Raw genomic sequence first — 19,920 nt, forward strand, 5'->3', positions numbered from 1 at the left:
AGGTAGTGCTTCCAGGAGAAAGAGGTGGTCAAAGAATTGAGAACTGCTGTTGAGAGGTCTAGGAGGATTATGATTGCTCAAATTTCTGGTAGATTTTGCTTAAGTATTCATGTCTTTGCTATGTGGTCATACAAAAGAACTAGCATCTTTCCATGGCTTAAGAGTAGGTGGCTTTTTATGAAATGGTGTGATAGTTTTGCTTAGATGGCTTTTTGGCAGCCATCCCAAGTTACGAGAAGTCATCCATGTTTTTTTCAGATGTACAATGTACCTAACATTGAAGATCAGTCTGAGAACGTATGAGTCAGTATTCACCTCCTGGTCAGCAGCTGGGATTTTTGTGAGGATTCACGGTTTTCCTCATGGTTCATACCTAAATTAGTTATGGTATTTATTACATGCATATAACGTGCCAATTTCTGGGGTACATAAATCACAGTCCTGTCCCATATGGGTAGAAAAAGAGCAGATAACCTAGCTTTTTTTTGTCAGATGTAGAAACTAAGACCCAAAGAGGTTAAATGACTTTCCCAAAGTCACACAGCAGGCCAGGGGCCAATGGGAGTAGAACCTGCATTTCCTGACTCCAAATCCCATACTTTTTCAATTGTAATGCTGCTTCTGAGTCAAATTTGGAACAGGGACTGTGCCCACTGTGATTTTCTTGTAACTATCGCAGCACTCAGAACAGTGCTTGGCATATAGTAAGCTAATAAATCAATCAATTAATGGGTTACTAGCTCTTATTATGTGCAGAGCACTGTACTAAGCACTTGAGAGACTACAATGCAACAGAGGTGGTAGAACACGTTCCCTGTCCACAAATATATAATAATAATAACAGTAATATTACTTAAAGAGTAATTACCTGAAATTTAAGTAAACAGATTTCATGTCCCACTTGGGGCTCACAGTCAATCCCCGTTTTCTAGATGAGCTAACTGTGGCACAGAGAAGTTACATGACTTGCCCAAGGTCACACAGCAGCCAAGTGGCAGAGCCAGGATTAGAACCCAGGTCCTCCTGATTCCCAGGCCCGTGATCTAACCACCAGGTCACACTTCTAAAAGTTTACCTAAGCAAAGCCACTTAAAACTGACAGCCTTTTCAAAGACTTGCATATTTTATAGTGGAAAGACATCTTTCATTTCATATACTGACTCCACCTCTACTAGATTAAATCTGAGGTGAATCCCTGAAGTCTCTTACCACTTGACAGTAACTCGAGATACCCACCAGATGCAGTTTGTGTGAAGGTTAACACAGCCTCTGCTCATTCCTGCATGACTCATAATAGAGGTTTAATGTCACTACTGCAGCCTAACTGTCCACCCTATCTTTATACTGAGCCCTGCAACATATGGAGCTGAGCCCCCTTGACACAGGGTCTGTAATGGATTGTCTAATGACCAAGGGGGTGCCTCCTCCCCATCACCACCCAACACACCTGTCCCCCCACAGTGCAGCCCCCCCTCTCCCCACTGGAGCAAAGGGAAGGCATAAGTCCTACTTTCTCACCATCCACAACCTTGGGAATGCTGTGGTCATTCACAGACAGATGGGTATGGAGTGATGAGGATTCTGAGGGCCAATTTTTTAATGGTATCTGTAATGCCCTTACTATTATGTGTCAAGCCCTTTTCTAAGCCCTGGGGTGGATATAAGAATCAAATTGGACACAGTCCCTACCCCACATAGGGCTTGCAGTATAAATTGGAGGGAGGAGGATTTAATCCCCATTTTACAGATGACATAACTGAGGCACAAAGTAGTTATGTGATTCACCCAAGATCACACAGCAGAGAAGAGGTGAAGCCAGAAATAAAACTCAGGTCTTCTGACACCCAGGCCTGTGCTCTTTCCACTAGACCACACTGCCATCTCCTCCAAACACTAACCATGAGTTACATATTTAACTCTTTACTTTCACTTTGTTAAATTTGGTCTATTGTCTGATTGTGCTTTTTGATTTTTTCTGTGTCTGTGCCTCTTTGGAGTGTTGGCTCTTTAATGAACACGATCATATCTTAAAGTCAGAAATTCCCAAATGCTTAGGAGGGAAGCAGCATGGCTTAATGGAAAGAGCATGTGCTTGGGAGTCAGAGATCGTGGGTTCTAATCCCAGCTCTGCCACTTGGCTTCTGTGTGACTCTGGGCATGTCACTTAACTTCTCTGTGCCTCAATTATCTCATCTGTAAAATGGGGATTAAGACTGTGAGCCTCACATGGGACAGACAACCTGATAACCTTGTATCTATCCCAGTACTTAGAACAGTGCTTGGCACATAGTATGTGCTTAACAAATGCCATTATTACTACCGTTTAGACTGTGAGCCCGTTCTAGTGTAGGGATTGTCTCTGTTGCTGAATTGTACACTCCAAGTGCTTAGTACAGTGCTCTGCACACAGTAAGCACTCAATAAATACAATTGAATGAATATACTGCAGTACTTATGAACATTAACTGGGTTTGTTTGATTTGCATTTGGAATATCATGCACATGTCGGAGAAGTAGCGTGGCTCAGTGGAAAGAGCACGTGGCTTGGGAGTCAGAAGTTATGGGTTCAAATCCCAGCTCTGCCACCTGCCAGCTGTGTGACTTTGGGCAAGTCACTTAACTTCTCTGTGCCTCAGTTACCTATTCTGTAAAATGGGGATTAACACTGTGAGCCCCAACTGGGACAACCTGATTACCCTGTATCTACACCAGCGCTTAGAACAGTGCTCTGCACATAGTAAGCGCTTAACAAATGCCAACATTATTATATTCATAGCTGGGGCAGGAGAACAATAGGAATTTAAACTGGGCTGCCTGCACCCTGCTTTGACCTCCTTATTTGAATCTGCATATGCGCTCATCAACCCACCCCACCCCATGCTCCCACGGTCTTTGCTCTGGGCTTTTCTGCTCCTCACTTGCTTGTCTACTAACTAGTTCCACACAGTGCCCCAGTGGGATCAGGACAGGCAGGACTGAGAGAATGCAACTATCACTCCAATCAATTCCTTCACACAACTTCTGGGTCCTAAAGTTTTAGAACTCAGCTTCTTCCATACTATTCTCAACAGCATTATGGCACTTGTTAAGGTGACTGTGTGCCAAGCACTGTACCAAGTGCTGGGGTAGATACAAGCTAATCAGGTTGGACACAGTCCCTGTCTCACATGAGGCTCACAGTCTTAATTTCCCTTTTACAGGTAATGTAACTAAGGCGTAGAGAAGTTAGGTGACTTACCCAAATTTGCAAAGCAGACAAGTGACAAAGCCAGGATTAGAACACAGGCTTTCTGACTCCCAGGCTTGTGGTGTTTCCACTAGACAGTGATGTTTCTCACTTAATGCCCACTTGTTAGTGGTCATAATAATAATTATAGTAGTATTTCTTAAACATTTGTGCCAAGCCTGTACTAAACTAGGGGTAGATGTACTATAACTACATCAGACACAATCCCTGTCGCACCTAGGATCACAGTTTAAGTTTGAGGGGAAAGCAGATATTTAACCCCCATTTTGCAGAAAAGGAAACTAAGGTTCAGAGAAGTTAAGTTACTTGTCCAAGATCACAAAACAGGTCAGTGGCAGAGCAGGGATTTTTTTTTATGGTATTTATTAAGTGCTTACTATATACCTGGCACAGTACTAAGCTCTGGAATAGATAAGCTACAAGCCAATCAAGTTGGCCGGTCTCTGCCCCACATGGGTTTCACAGTTTTACTCTCCATTTTACAGATGAGGTAACTGAGGCACAGAAGTTAAGTGACTTGCCCAAGTCACCCAGCAAACAAATGGCAGAGCCAGAATTAGATCTCAGGTCCTTCTGACTCCCAGGCCCATGCTTTATCCACTAGCCCATGCTGCTTCTCTTTGGATGAGAATACCATATTTAGTAATACTATGCACTTGCACTGTGCAGAGCACTGTATTCGTTGCCGAGAGAGAAGTGGATATGATTCCTGGCTCATGAGAAGCTCCCAAACTAAGAGTAACTGTAGTCCAACAAGTCCCCTCACACACACATCGAAAATTAAGGCTGTTTATCTAAGCACGAGAAGAAAAGGCTGGTGGTGTGGATGTTACGGGCAAGGAACATGTCTAGCAATTCTGCTGTACTGTACTCTCCCAAGGGCTTAGTGCAGTGCTCCTCACACAGTAAATACTCAAATACCGATGATGGACCGACTGAACCAAATGACAGCGATCCTCAGTGTCTTAAAGGATCATCCTCCTTTCTCCTTTGTGTTAAAAATAACTGGGGAACCACCAGCAACCCAGTGAACATCCGGCCCCGGGAGGTGGGTAAAATTGGACCAGGGGCCCCAGCTGCCTAACCCTTGAGGCTGAGGTGGTGAATTTCCAGAGAGGAACTGCCATCCATTCAGGCCTTCTCTCACCACTTTACTCAAACCCAGGAGGGCTGTAGGCCAGTCCCTAATTTATGCTGCTGCCTGGGGGAAAAAAAAAACATTCTGGGGTTCACCTAGCACAAAGTAGTCAAGTCAGTCAATTGTATTTGTTGAGCACTTACAGTGTGCAGAGCATTGTACTAGGTGCCTGGGAGAGAACAATAGACAGACACATTCCCTGCCCACAACGAGCTTATAGTTTAGAGGGAGAGACACACATTAATATAAAGAAATTACAGTGCAAGTGATTCCCTAAAAGACTCTTTGTGTTTATAGATGTAGTCTCCCCATTAGCAGTGTCAACTTTGAATCCAAGTCTACAATTCCCAAGCCAACTATCTGTCACAGAAACTTTAGGATCACCATTTATGCCTAATGACATGGTCCTGACTTGGACTGCAGGCTAATGTGACAGACATGCACTGCAATGAAATCCAGGCTCTTTCTTGGTTACTAAATCCACAGGAAATTAATTTTAGGCAACAGATTTCATTTTCCACAATTAAGAAATATTTTAATATTTCCTTAAGAAAAAGTGCATTTGGGGCTCTTTTTAAGGAAGCCACACTTTTATTGCTACCCCTAGAAAACTTCTGCAGTGTCTTAAAAACCTTAATGCCTAAAACTGAGCCCACGGGCCCAGATTACCTGGATAAATTAAGGTCATAAAATACCTTTCATCATGAACTCTCCAGATGGAAAAATCAGGACTTCTAGGCTTCAGAATTAATATATGGAAACAATCTAAAATTAATGAAAACAAAATCACTTATATTAAGATTTTAAGAAGTTTTAGGGTTTTTTTTCTTCGTGATGATCCTGGCATTATATGACTGTTAAATGGCATTACCCTCAGGCAGCAACAAAAAAAGCAGCATGGCCTAGCGGAAAGAGCCCAAGCCTAGGAGTCAGAAGACCTGGGTTCTAATCCTAGGTCTGCAAGTTGCCTGCTGGGTGAACCTGGGCAAGTCATTGAACTTCTCCTGCCTTAATTTTTTCATTTGTAAAATGAAGACTCAATATCTGTTCTCCCTCCTACTCAAACTGTGAGTCCCATGTGGGGCTGGGACAGTGTCCAACTTAATTAACGTGTATCTACCCCAGCGCTTGGAAGAGTGTTTGGCACACAGTAAGTGCTTAACAAATTCCATTTTTTTTTAAAAAAGTCACACCTTCAGGAGGATGATGTGAGGCTTTCTAATCTTTACCAAATAGTACTGAGTGCCTATTTGAGTGGGCACAGCTCTAAGGGCTCTGCAGATGGTTCTTCCCTCCAGGAACCTCCAGCACAAAGGCACTTTCTTCCTCTGGTGGGTCTCCCCGGGTATTGCTAGCCTGCTGAAGGCAGATTCAAGTCCACAATGTGCCATCCCCCACACTCTTTCAGGGAGGATGAGCTTTTAGGGAGTCAGTGAACTCACAAAGTTATTTCAACGAAACTGGACCCAAAAATCCAGGTGCTACTTTCATTTGGCTCACTGGTGTTCACTTTCTAAACGGCTTAAACCACCCAAGGAGGATCCTGATTTTCACCCAAACAGCTGATTTTCACCCAGCCTGGAATTGGGTTAAACTCATTCAGGATAGGAATGAATCTGACTTGGTTCATACCTATGTAGAGGAGATGACCCCTGGACCAGCCGTGACAGCTGTGATAGTCTAGCAATCCAAAGTTGCCCATTTCTTTCAGCCTACAAATGGACAGATGAGTTGGGAAGAGAGGAAAATAATGACTCTCACAATATCAGGGACCGTTCGGGATACTCTAGAGGGATAAATGCAGAGGATTTATTGAGTTCCTACTGTACGCAGAGCATTGTATTAAGTGTGTGGAAGAGTACAAGAGTTAATATACATGATGCCTGCCATCAAGGAGTTCACAATCAAGTGATTATTTCTTTTCCAAAAATTATAGAAAAAGAACTTCCTTAGAATTGGAATTACTCCTCAATTAAGAGACAAGGAGAGCATGGTTAATTAAGAAACCTAACAATCCTAAAAATCTCAGGTAAGACATGAGTTTCAACCTAAACATCCAAAAAGAGGAATAAATTTGCTAACAATCAGCAGAATCAACCAATTAAGATTCCTCACCTCTTAGAACACACTTTCCCTGGGGACACCTACAAGAAATTAGTGAAAGGCAGACTACAAAGAAAGATTTAGATGTAACAGGCTTGGATAATTCTGGATTACCCAGTCAAACCTCTGGATAACTGAGAGTTGTAAAATTCAAATCATCCTACCTTCTCTTCTTGAGACTCCCAACTAAACTTATTTAAAAGCAGCAATCAAGTATGTTGAAGAAATGATGTGTTCTCTGGACTTCACTTTAGCTCCGTTTTTCTCAGTTTCACTTTGTGTCACAGCAGGAAAATTTTAGGTCACATAAAAGGAACTACTGCTTGAAACTGAGGCAGGTTACCACTGGAACGGTTTCCTGAAGATCACTGTATAATCTTTGCTGGATGTTTTTTAAAAAGATCTTCAAGTGCTTTACTCATATTTCTATAATCACAAAATTATCTTGGACACATGACTCTGATCTTGGTTGAAACTTCAATATGTTACAATCACTTACATTCATCTGGTGTCAGGACTGCTGATGTATTTGTGATGCCATTCTCCTAATAACTTCTAAAACCCAACCTATTCCTCTCTGTGGGCCGCATTCGAAACCACTCCACCAACTGCGGCTCATTTGTCATTTACTCTGGGAGACTTCATTATTGCAAAACTATTTGTTCTAAAACTATCTCTCAGTCCTTTGTATTTGAAGATGAAGTTTTGGACAGTGGGATCTCATCCATGTCAACTAAAGAACAGTTTCTCCCCAGAATGCCACAATCTTTAGAGGTTTATGAAACACGAGGGCACAGTAATGTCTGGGGAAGAGATATTCTGTTCACCGCGGAAGAGATATTAATAATTATGGTACTTGTTAAGCGCTTACTATGTGCCAGGCACTGTTCTAAGCATTGGGGTAGATACAAGGTAATCAGGTTGGACACGGTCCCTCTGTCACATGGGGCTCACAGCCTTAATCCCCATTTTACAGATGAGGTAACTGAGGCACAGAGAAGTTAATGACTTGCCCCAAGTCACCCAGCAAACAAATGGTGGAAGCGGGATTGGAATCCATGTCCTCTGATTTCCAAGCCCACGCTCTTGCCACTACGCCATGCTGTTCCACAACCAGGGAACTATACCCTCTCTGGCTACAGGCTGTCTCCCCTCACAGGCTAGGGACTGGGAGAGACTGTGGACAGCTCAGGGAAACTCATCGTACATTTATTTAGTTGAAGGCATGTCATCTTTATGAGAAGCACCTTTGTCACCTGGCTAGTTCTCAAGGAAGCCAAGGTCTTTTTAAGGAATCTACAAGTCACTGCATGATATGCAAAACTGGTTGGGCAGCACAAACACATAGTCTGGGAGCTACAACATTTTAGTGCTCTGAGTTATTGAGTCCAACATTTAATTCTCTCTCAAAAAGACCTTTTAAGTAATCATAAGACGCTCTAGCCTCCAAATGCTCTGAGCAAAGTTTGTTTTAAGTTGTTTTACCATTAAAACGCATTCCTAGCAAGATCATGTGAAATCCTACTTTGAAAACCACTTTCAGATAAGAAGCTGTGTTCTTATTCTCAGGTTATTAATTTAGTAAATGACCAGCATTGTTGGAATGACATTGAAAAAACAACGCTAACCCAAAATAGACTGCACCCTCTGTTATCTTAAATCCTGGGCAACCGACCTCCCCATCCACCCGGCTCTGCCCTCCACATTATCTTTTAATAATTTTACTCTCAGTATCTCATTTGACTTATGCCATTTTAATATGCTCTCAAACCTAAATACTTTATCACTGCTGAATTAGGGAAATGTTGTTTATGGTATGGCGCAAGGAAAGCATTTCTCCCGCTCGACTTTTCTCTACATAATTACTGATAATATTAATCACGGTAACAGTTCTGGAAACATCCAAATGTGTTTCCCAAGTTTTTCTGTTAGTTTGGGGAAATAAGAAATAACTGTCTCTTCTGGCATTTCTCCTGGGGAAATTGTTTTCAAGGTGGAAATTCACTAGCTCTGCTAGCCAGTTGTAAAAGATATCAAGCCAACTCAGTGATCACACATAACTGCCTTGGTTCAGTTAGCATATTTTACACTTTCATTCATTAATAAGGGCGACTTGGGGAGGATATGCTGTTCTAAGAAATTTAAAATTGGATTTCTAACCTAAAACCATTCATCCTAAGAAATGTTTCCAAAAAATCAGCGGGAAGGGATGCTGTTACAACATAACTGTTATTATCCAAATACCGAAAAGTAAAAAACCTGTAAACTAACTTTCAAATCGGATTCCACTGTTTCATCTGAGTACAGAACTTTAACTTAAAGGGTCATCGAGAGGAAAAGAGAATCTCCTCACCACCTACAAAAATCTTCCATTGCTTACTGTATTTGCACCTACTCTATTCTTTTGTGCCTTGTGTCCATTTCTCCTTTCCCGTTTCCCATATTACCACATATTCCCCTACGAATTCTGGTCTTGCTTTGTTACCATTTTATTTTGGAAATGTTCACAGGTTAAAAGTTCCTTTTCAAGCCCCTTTTCCTCTGTAGAGGAAAGATGTAGTAAGTAAGGGAATTATTCCCACTCTGTCATTACAAGTGCTGGAGGTGAGGGCCAGGGAAAAACCAGAGAGAAGTTGTCCTGATATGGGAGCATACCCGCAATTGCAACATTTATGTCTAGCAAAACTGAAGGCTGAAACCATTTAAAGACACAGCAAGCAAACACTAACAAGAAGTCATTCTAAACTTGATATTTCTACAAGTGCTACTACAATAGATATACTCTAATTGGCTCTATATCTCTACCAAATAGAACAAGCTGCTGTAATTCAGTGTTTCTCTTCCGCTAAAGAACCACTGGCAACATGGCTTTTAGAATGTTTATTTTTTTTTAATCTAGGCCCAGGATTCTACCTCGAAATAAACTTGTATCCTTTCCGATTTACTAAACAACATTAAATACTCCTTACAGGTATATCACTGCATTATCATGGGCAGGGAATATGTCTGCTAAATCTATTGTACTCTCCTAAGCACTTACTACAGTGCTCTGCACACAGTAAGAACTCAATACATACCACTGATTATTATAATCCAGCACTTGGTCTAAGCAAATCTCGCGAAACATCGGAAGCGACAGGACTGCGGCTTGTCCGTCATTTTTTGACAGATTCCATAACCAAATAGTAGGTGATTTTCAGATAATTCTAGTTCCGATATTTACTTACCAGCTTTGTGAGGAAAATCAGTGTACTATTCATTTTTACACCAAAGTTTACTCAATTCGATTACCCAGAGAGATAATGGTTGGGTGGGAATAAAAATTTGGAAACTCTTGGCTTCAACCACTGAGTCCTAAAGCTGTAGCCCTTTCTTTCTCACTACCTCCCTGAAAAACTGGTTATAAAAGGCAGGGATGCTCTTGAAGCCACTGGTTCTACAGGACCCACCAGACTGAAGGTGTCTTTCTGCTGTTAAAGTGACAATCCTGAAATCTGCCAAATGCCAACTGCAGAAACCCTCTGACAAGATTGACAAATCAATCAGTCAATGGCATTTACTAAGGGCTTACAATATGCAGAGCACTGAATTACACTGCAGAAACTCTCTGACAAGATCGATCAATCAGTCAGTGGCATTTACTAAGTGCTTACAATATGCAGAGCACTGAATTAAATGCTTGGAAAGGTGTAAGACAAAGGAGTTGTGTTATGATAATTATATTTGTTAAGCGCTTACTATGTGCCAAGCACTGTTTGAAGCACTAAGCACACTTTATCAGCCTAACAGGAGCTTAGCATCTAGAGGGGGAAACAGGCATGAGTCCAAACATATTACAGATATAAAGTTTAAGCAGGAGAGAGTAGGATTTAATCCCCATTCTACAGATGAGGAAACCGAAGCCCAGAGACTTGCCCAAATCTAATGAATAGATAAGGCAAACAAATTCCCTACCCAGGTGATACCTGTGTCCAGTCTATCACCCTGCTAAAAGTACATTAATACTTTTGGGGGGGTGGGAGGGGGAAATCTTCTGAACTTTTTCCAAAACGGTTCTTCCTGTGCAACAACAGTCTGAGTCATCCTTGAGGCTGCACAGAGAGATCATCGTGAAATAAAATATGGGGGGATGGGGGAGCTTGAGGGAGTAACAAAGAAAGGAGAGGGTCATGACCATTAGGGCACTCTGCACCCCACTTCCCCACGACCACTATCACCCCTTTCCCTCTCTACTAGTGAATTCACGAATCCTTCTCTCTGCTTGGGAAACTCTCCACGAATTCGTCTCTCTGCGTGGGAAATTCAACGGCTCCTTGAAAGCCTGGAAGAGTTTATGGCTCAGTGCAAGCTGTGAGCTGGTTGTGGGCAGGGAATTCATTCAATCGTATTTACTGAGCGCTTACTGTGTGCAAGGAATGGATGTGATGCTATCAAACACAAGCGCTTAGTACGGGGCTTTGCACACGGTAAACGCTCACTAGATAGGATTATTCTTAATAAGGCTAATAAGCTGGTGGGGAAGACTGTGAGAGGGGGCCCCTCCCTGCCCTTTCCTGCCTTCCTGTTCATCCATCTGTAGGCCGCTCCATTTTGCTTCCCGCCCACAGGAGGGAAAGGAGGAGGGGGAATCTCGCAATACTGGGCAGGATCTGGGCTCCAGGGCCGGGGGAACCAATTGCAGATTTGCAGTATTGGGCAGGTCCTGGGGTCCAGGGCCGAGGGAACCAACTGCAGGTTTGCGATATTGGGCAGGACCTGGGCTCCAGGGCCGGGGGAGCCAACTGCAGGTTTGCGATATTGGGCAGGATCTGAGGTCCAGGCCCGGGGGAACAAACTGCAGGTTTGCCATATTGGGCAGGACCTGGGGTCCAGACCCGGGGGAACCAACTGCAAGTTTGCAATATTGGGCAGGTCCTGGGCTCCAGGCCCGGGGGAACCAACTGCTGGTTTGCAATATTGGGCAGGACCTGGGGTCCAGACCCGGGGGAACCAACTGCAGGTTTGCAATATTGGGCAGGACCTGGGCTCCAGGGCCGGGGGATCCAATTGCAGATTTGCAATATGGGGCAGGTCCTGGGGTCCAGGGCCGAGGGAACCAACTATAAGTTTGCAATATTGGGCAGGACCTGGGCTGGGGGAGCCCATTGCAGGTTTGCAATCTTGGGCAGGACCTGGGCTCCTGGGCCGGAGTAACCAACTGCGGGTTTGCAATATTGGGCAGGACCTGGGCTGGGGGAGCCCACTGCGGGTTTGCAATCTCGGGCAGAACCTGGGCTCCAGGGCCGGGGGAACCAACTGCAGGTTTGCAATAGTGGGCAGGACCTGGGCACCTAGCAGCAGGTAAGGGGAGGTGGGACCTGAACCAAAAAGAAGTCTAGTGCCAACTGGAAGGATGGGTGAGTCAGAAGAGAGGGCGCACGGTGAGCTTTTTAACAGCTACCAGGGTGAGGATAAGAGGGCTGAAGCAGCGGGCTCGAGCAGGCCGAAGGGGCCTAGGGGGGGAAATGGTGGCAAAGGTGGAGAGGAGGGAGGAGCGACAGGGTGGCGGGGGAGACGAGGGATGGGAAGGAGGCGGCGGGGAGGACGGTGCACGGGCGCTCACCCGGACGAGGTTGCTGACGGCCGCCTGCACCGCCGCCACGGGCGCCGTGAGGTCGGGGATGGCTTTGCCGTCCACCTCGCCCTCCTCGTGCATGATCACCAGGTGCGAGATCTGCTGCGCCACCGGCTCCAGGATGCTCTCGATGGTCCGCGTGTGAAAGACCGGCATGGCGGCGGCGGCGGCGGGGCGGCGGCCGCGGCGGCCACCGGGCGAGCGGGACGGCGAAAGGACCAGCCGAGCCCACCCCGACTCGGCCGCAACTCCAACTCCCCGCAGACGGACAGACGGACGGACGGGCGGCCTCCTCCCTCCTCCTCCTCCCCCCGCCCCGCGCCGGCCAATCGCCGTGGAGGACGCGGCCGGCCCGGCGCTCCCATTGGTCCTCCCCGCCCGGCCCCGCCCCCCGGACGGCCGTGGCCACGCCCCCATTCCCCAGGGCGGGGCCGCGACGCCCCATTCCCGGGCCGGAGCGCGGGGCGTCCATATAAGGACATGGAGGGAGCGGGGGGCGCTCCTAAAAAATCAGCCTCTTCCCGCCTTTCCCATTCCTACCGTTCCCGGCTGGGAGGGAGCGTCCCAGTTAAGCGCTTACCATGTGCAGAGCACTGTGCTAAGCGCTGGGGGAGATGCAGGGGGGTAATAATCATGTTGGTATTTGGGTGATAAGCATGTTGGTAGTTTTTAATAATAATGTTGGTATTTGTTAAGCGCTTACTAGGTGCCGAGCACCGTTCTAAGCGCTGGGGTAAACGTAGGGGGATCAGGTTGTCCCACGTGGGGCTCACAGTCTTAATCCCCATTTTACAGATGAGGGAACTGAGGCACAGAGAAGTTAAGTGACTTGCCCACAGTCACACAGCCGACAAGTGGCAGAGCTGGGATTTTAAGCGCTTACTATGTGCCGAGCTCTGTGCTAAGCGCTGGGGGAGATGCAGGGGGATAATAATCATGTTGGTATTTGGGTGATAAGCATGTTGGTAGTTGTTAAGGGCTTACTATGTGCAGAGCACTGTGCTAAGCGCTGGGGGAGATGCAGGGGGTTAATGATCATGTTGGTATTTGGGTGATAATCATGTTGGTAGTTGTTAAGCCCTTACTATGTGCAGAGCACTGTGCTAAGCGCTGGGGGAGATGCAGGGGGTTAATGATCATGTTGGTATTTGGGTGATAATCATGTTGGTAGTTGTTAAGCGCTTACTAAGTGCAGACCATTGTTCTGAGCGCTGGGGGAGATGCAGAGGAATAATAATCATGTTGGTATTTGTTCAGCGCTTACTACGTGCAGAGCACTGTGCTGAGCGCTGCGGGAGATGCAGGGGAATAATAATCATGTTGGTATTTGTTCAGCGCTTACTATGTGCAGAGCACTGTTCTAAGCGCTGGGGAGATGCAGGGGAATAATAATCATGTTGGTGTTTGGGTGATGATAATAATCATGTTGGTATTTAAGTGCTTACTATGTGCAGAGCACTGTGCTAAGCGCTGGGAGAGATGCAGGGCAATAATGATCATGTTGGCATTTGGGTGATAATAATCATGTTGGTATTTGTTAAGCGCTTACTAAGTGCAGAGCATTGTTCTGAACGCTGGGGGAGATGCAGGGGAATAATAATAATAATAATAATGTTGGTATTTGTTAAGCGCTTACTATGTGCCGAGCACTGTTCTAAGCGCTGGGGTAGACACAAGGAAATCAGGTTGTCCCACGTGGGGCTCACAGTTTTAATCCCCATTTTACAGATGAGGCAACTGAGGCACCGAGAAGTTAAGTGACTTGCCCAAAGTCACACAGCCGACAAGTGGCCGAGCCAGGATTCGAACCCATGACCTCTGACTCCAAAGCCCGTGCTCTTTCCACTGAGCCACGCTGCTTCTCTATCCAACATGAATAATTATCCAACATGAATAATAATCATGTTGGTATTTGTTAAGCACCTACTATGTGCAGAGCACTGTGCTAAGCGCTGGGGGAGATGCAGGGTAATCAGGTTGTCCCACATGAGGCTCACAGTTAATCCCCATTTTACAGATGAGGTAACTGAGGCATAGAGAAGTGAAGTGACTTGTCCACAGTCACACAACTGACAAGGAGCAGAGCTGGGATTCAAACCCACAACCTCTGACTCCCAAGCCCAGGCTCTTTCCACTGAGCCACGCTGCTTCTCTAATAATAATAATGATCATGTTGGTATTTATTAAGCCCTTACCATGTGCCGAGCACTGTTCTAAGCGCTGGGGTAGATGCAGGGTAATCAGGTTGTCCCACATGAGGCTCACAGTCTTAATGCCCATGTTACAGATGAGGGAAGTGAGGCACAGAGAAGTGAAGTGACTTGACCACAGTCACACAGCTAATAATAATAATAATAATGTTGGTATTTGTTAAGTGCTTACTATGTGCAGAACACTGTTCTAAGCGCTGGGGTAGGCACAGGATAATCAGGTTGTCCCACTTGGGGCTCACAGTCTTAATCCCCATTTTACAGATGAGGGAACTGAGGCACCGAGAAGTCAAGTGACTTTCCCATAGTCACACAGCTGACAGGTGGCAGCGCAGGGATTAGAACCCACGACCTCTGACTCCTAAGCCCGTGCTCTTTCCTCTGAGCCACCCTGTAGCAACGGGCTTCTCACTGATTCCCCCACAGGGACTCTGTGAGGTGGAAGACAGTGCGGATGAATGTTTTCCATGTTAGGGGTGGGAAAACCCGGGCTCCTCCACTTGTCTGCTTTGTGACCTTGGGCCTCATTCCCTCATCTGGGATTGAGACTGTGAGTCCTATGGGGAACAGGGACTGTGTCCAACCTAATCACCTTGTAAATAGATAAAATAAAATAAATGGTATTTGTGAAGCGCTTACTACGTGCAAAGCACTATTCTAAACGCTGGGGGATACAAGGTGATCAGGTTGTCCCAAGTGGGGCTCACAGTTTTAATCCCCATTTTACAGATGAGGGAATTGAGGCATAGAGAAGTTAAGTGACTTGCCCAAAGTCACACAGTTGGCATCTACCCCAGCGCTTAGAACAGTGCTAGGTGCATAGAATGTGCTTAACAAATACCATAATTATCATTATTAAAACTCAGAGGCTGGGATTATCCCCAGGGTCCTTCCCATCCCCACCCCAACCCCCCAGGGAGCCGGGACAGAGCCAGAATAATCTCCCACTCCGGCTCCAAGCCAAGCACGACCCCTCAGCATCCGAGAATCTCGGTGGGTTACCCATTGGGCGGGGGTTGTATCTGGACTGTAAACTCGTTGTGGGCAGGGAATATATCTGTTAGTGTTGTATTGTGCTCTCCCAAGATCTTAGTACAGTGCTTTGCACACAGAAAGTGCTCAATCAATAAGACTGAGTGAATGAACCTCACCACTCTAGGGCTTGATTCCATGCACGCAATCCCGAAGACCCCATCATGCCTACCTACCTTTCCCCACAAACCAGCCTTCACCGCAGATATGTATGCGTTTCTACCAACTCTGTTATATTAGACTCTCCCAAGTACTTTGTTCAATGTTCTGCGCACAGCAAGCACTCAATAAATAGGATTGATTGATTGATGATCTAGATCATCATCACACCCATTGTCCACCCTGCCCACTGGCCCTTCTTCAGGGCTCAAGTAATGTCTCCTCTCCCCAAAGATTGCTGACATACATGTCACCCCAAAAACCACACAGGGTGGAGGATCTTAAAAAAAAAAAAACCCACTTCCCTTCTCATTTTGAATGGTGTTTTAACCTTCAAGAAGTGGTGATGACTCCCTTCTTCCCTTCTACCAATTCCCTTTTAAAGAAGTTAGGTGATGACTCCCGCTTCCCTTCTACCAATTCCCTTTTAAAAATAACTCTTCCCTTCACCTTGCAGTGTGGTCTAGTGGAAAGAAAACAGGGTCTGGGAGTCAGAGGAACTAGGTTCTAGTTCCGGCACTGCCATGTACTTGCTGTGTGTAAACTTGCTGCGAGCAGGGATTGTGTCTGTTATATTGTTTTTAGTACTTTCCCAAGTGCCCTGCACACTGTAAGTGCTTAATAAATACAACTGGCTGATTGACCAACTTCACTTCTCTGTGTCTCAGTTGCCTGATCTGCAAAATGGGGATTCAGTACCTGTTCATCCTCCTACTTAAACTGTGAGCCCCACGTGGGACCTGAATTTCTCTTATCTACCTCAGTGCTTAGAAAAGTGCTTGATGCGTAGTAAGTGCTTAACAGATACTACAATCATTACTATTATTGATACATCATGTTAGGAGCCAAAGTCAGCTCCTCCTCTAGACTATAAGCTCCTTTTTTTTTCCTTTTTTTATGGTATTTCTTAATCACTTACTATGTTCTAGGCACTGTTCTAAGGGCTGGAGTAGATACAAGATAATTGGATTGGACCCAATCCATGTCCCACAGGAGGCTCACAGTTTTAATCTCCATTTTACAGATGAAGTAATCGAGGCCCAGAGAAGTAAAATGCATTGCCCAAGGTCACACAGCAGACGAGGCAGAACAAGGACTAGAACCCAGGTCCTTTTGACTTGAGTTCTGGGCAGGGAACATGATTACGAACTCATGTATCACACTCTACCAGTGTAGTGCACTGCACGCAGTAAATCCTCAGCAAATACAATTGTTTGATTAAAGAGGGTCTTCCAAGGAATCAGTTGTTTTCTCTGCCTGTTTAACCTTTCCCTGCTATTTTATAATTATTCTGCTAATGTTTAAACACTTAAAATGAAGAAATAAAAACATTCTAAGTTTTGTCTTCTCAAGCTGTGTTGTTCGTTCATTCCTCGGCTATGCAAACATCTTTATAACAGTTTTCAAACAGAAAAATATGCATCAAGGTCCAGCTACCCAGAGTCAATACCGCTCAATGCTTCACCCCATTTAGTTTATATAGCCCATTTAGGCCTTCCAATCAACCACTCAAAAGTATGTAATGGCATTAATGGCATTAATTACAAAGTGCTTGAGCAAGCTGGGAGATTTGCTCCCTGCCTACATGGATCTTACGATCTAGAGAGAAGTTTAGAGTCTCAACATAATTTGATATAACCTAGCTTCCATTGTAAAAAGGAGGTTGATAATAAAGAGGGTGTGGTAATGAAGATGCCAATTGCAGAGAGTGAATGAGTGGGAGAGCAAAAAATAAACTTGAGATATGTGAAGTCCACTTTTGTTGAACTCCACATAACTTCAAGTTAGTCAGAAACCTCACCCGCTTTTCTGGGCTAATCAGCATAGGGGACATGGAGGTCAAAAAAAAAAAGTAGGCTTACCCTGTTTGCTGCCCTCCAGCTGCCTAATTCTGGGTTTCTCAGCACAACTTGCTGGGTGCTAAATTCCTTATGCACATGTATGCATATCTATAAATCTTTAGTATTCAAGAATGTTGTTTCCTACTCTTAAAAGCTGTGTTGGCTAAATGGATTTTTTGCCCTTCCCCTTCCCATCCCCACAGCACTTATGTACATATCTGTAATTTATTTACTTGCATTGATGTCTATCTCCCCCTCTCTAGACTGTAAGCTCCTTGTGGGCAGGGAATGTGTCTGCTTACTGTTGTATTCTATTCTCCCAAGTGCTTAGTACAGTGTCTGCACACAGTATGCTCTCAGAAGATATGATTGAATGAATAATCCATTCCAAACTGGGTGCCCAAAGCAGTGATCTTTTGCTTCACTGGTGGGCTTTCCCTTGAGGGGCCCAGTGCTCCTTTTGGTTTATTTACCTACTCAAAACCTTGATTCAAGGAGAGCAACCCCTCTCTTGAGCATCACATCCCAGGTTAGTCTGTCTGTGGCACTGGGTTATCAGGAGAATATGCCACTGCTCATTTCCTACCTTGTTTGAGACTTGGCGTTAGTCTATTTTATTAATGGTCATTCTGACCTCCCACTTGCACATATGTCCTCTTAGTTCTGCAAATAGCAACTCCTTAGGCATCCTGCTAACACCCATTCTACTCCTGGGTGTTACTCAGAAAGTTGTGTTGCAATAAGCATCGCTGTAATGCTGGTGAACAGATTACTCCAAGACCTCATTCCTGGTAATCCTGCCTCATCATTTGATTTCCACTATCTGATGTGCGCCAGGAAAACCGTAGATCCAACCAAATATTTTCACTGGCAGCACAGAACTTAATGTTGTTATAGAATTCTGCTACCTAAGCAGTGCCTTAATCAAGTTTATACAAATACACAGTACTGAGTGATAGAAAAGCAAATCAAGTAGCAGCATGGCCTAGTGGAAAGAGCACAGACCTGGGGATCAGAGAACCTGGGTTCTAATCCTGCTCCACCACCTGCCTGCTGTGTGACCTTGGGCAAGTTACTTGCCTCACTTGCTCTGTGCCTCAGTTTGCTCATATGCAAAGTAGGGATTCAATACCTATTCTCACTCCTACCTAGACTGTGAGTCCCATATGGGACCTGATTATCTTATATCTACCCCAGTGCTTAGAGCAGTGCTTGGCACATAGCACTTAAAAATATTATAATTATTATTATTGTCATTATTGTTATTACGGCCAGAAATAATAATTATTATAGTATTTGTTAAGCACTTACTATGTGCCAGGCACTGTACAAAGCGCTGGGGTGAATACAAGAAAATCAGGTTGGACACAGTCCCTGTCCCATGTGGGGTTCACAGTCTCAATTGCCATTTTCCAGATGAGGTAACTAAGCCACAGAGAAGTGAAGTGACTTGCTCAAGGTCACAGAGCAGACAAGTGCCTGATCAGGATTAGAACCCATGACCTTCTGACTCCCAAGCCCATGCTCTTACCCACTACATCATGCTACTTCTCTGTGCCAAGGCTTGGCACTTACTTATTCTGTGCCAAGCATTGTAATAATCATAATGATGACATTTGTTAAACGCTTACTATGTGCAAAGCGCTGTTCTAAGTGCTAGGGAAGATACAAGGTGATCAGGTTGTCCCACATGGAGGTCACAGTCTTAATGCCCATTTTACAGATGAGGGAATTGAGGCCCAGAGAAGTGAAGTGATTTGCCCAAAGTCACACAGCTGACAAGCGGCGGAGCAGGGATTTGAACCCATGACCTCTGACTCCCCAGCCTGTGGTCTTGGGGTAATCGGGTCCCAAACGGTGCTCTCAATTTAAGTAGGAGGGAGAACAGGTATTGAATAGAATAAAATTTAATTCTATAGAATTCTGCTACCTAAGCAGTTCATTAGTCATCATTATACAAATGCACAGTACTAAAAGGTAGGAAACCAAATCGAGAAGCAGCCTGGCCTAGTGGATAGAGCACACGCTTGGGAGTCAGAAGGTCATGAGTTCTAATTCTGACTCTGCCACTTGTCTGCTGTGTTACTTTGGGCAAGTCACTTGACTGCTCTGTGCCTCAGATCCCTCATCTGCTAGACTATGAGCCCTATGTGGGACAGGGACTGTGTCCCACCTGATTATCTTGTATCTACCCCAGCACATAGAACAGTGCCTGGCACATAGTATGTGCTTAATAAATACCATGATTATTAAATACCACAATTATTGTTAAAGCTATCTAGAAGGGAGATTGGTCACCATCTCACCTTTAAAAATGTTTAGTTTTATAAGAAGCTTCATGTCACTAAAGTCTGTCAACTTCCTGAATGCCACACACCAGGTTGGTCTGCTTGATGCACATGGATATCAGGAGTCTATGCCACTGCTCCTTTCCTACCTTGTTTGAAACTTCGCTTCACTCTATTTTATTAATGTTCATCCTAACCTCCCAGCTTGCACATACAAGCTACAAGGGACAGGGACTGTGTCTAACCAGATTAGCTTGTGTCTACTCCAGCAGTTAATACAATGCCTGG

At 44.9% G+C, this 19,920-nt stretch overlaps 1 protein-coding gene across 4 annotated transcripts in view; it reads right to left on the reverse strand.

Moving 5' to 3' along the window:
* Positions 1–12,340, reverse strand: part of VCL (vinculin) — a 93,236-nt gene extending 80,896 nt beyond the window's left edge. Inside the window, exon 1 of one of the 4 annotated variants that reach the window (XM_029059506.2) lies at positions 12,091–12,339. In XM_029059506.2, the coding sequence (XP_028915339.1) occupies positions 12,091–12,258 (168 nt within the window). In that variant the 5' untranslated portion in view covers positions 12,259–12,339. Of the gene's footprint in view, positions 1–12,090 lie in introns of all 4 variants that reach the window. The other 3 variants (XM_029059503.2, XM_029059504.2, XM_029059505.2) reach the window with 3 other exon arrangements.
* Positions 12,341–19,920: the final 7,580 nt, after the last annotated feature.

This window comes from Ornithorhynchus anatinus, chromosome 3, assembly GCF_004115215.2.
Source record: "Ornithorhynchus anatinus isolate Pmale09 chromosome 3, mOrnAna1.pri.v4, whole genome shotgun sequence".
NCBI lineage: Eukaryota > Metazoa > Chordata > Mammalia > Monotremata > Ornithorhynchidae > Ornithorhynchus > Ornithorhynchus anatinus.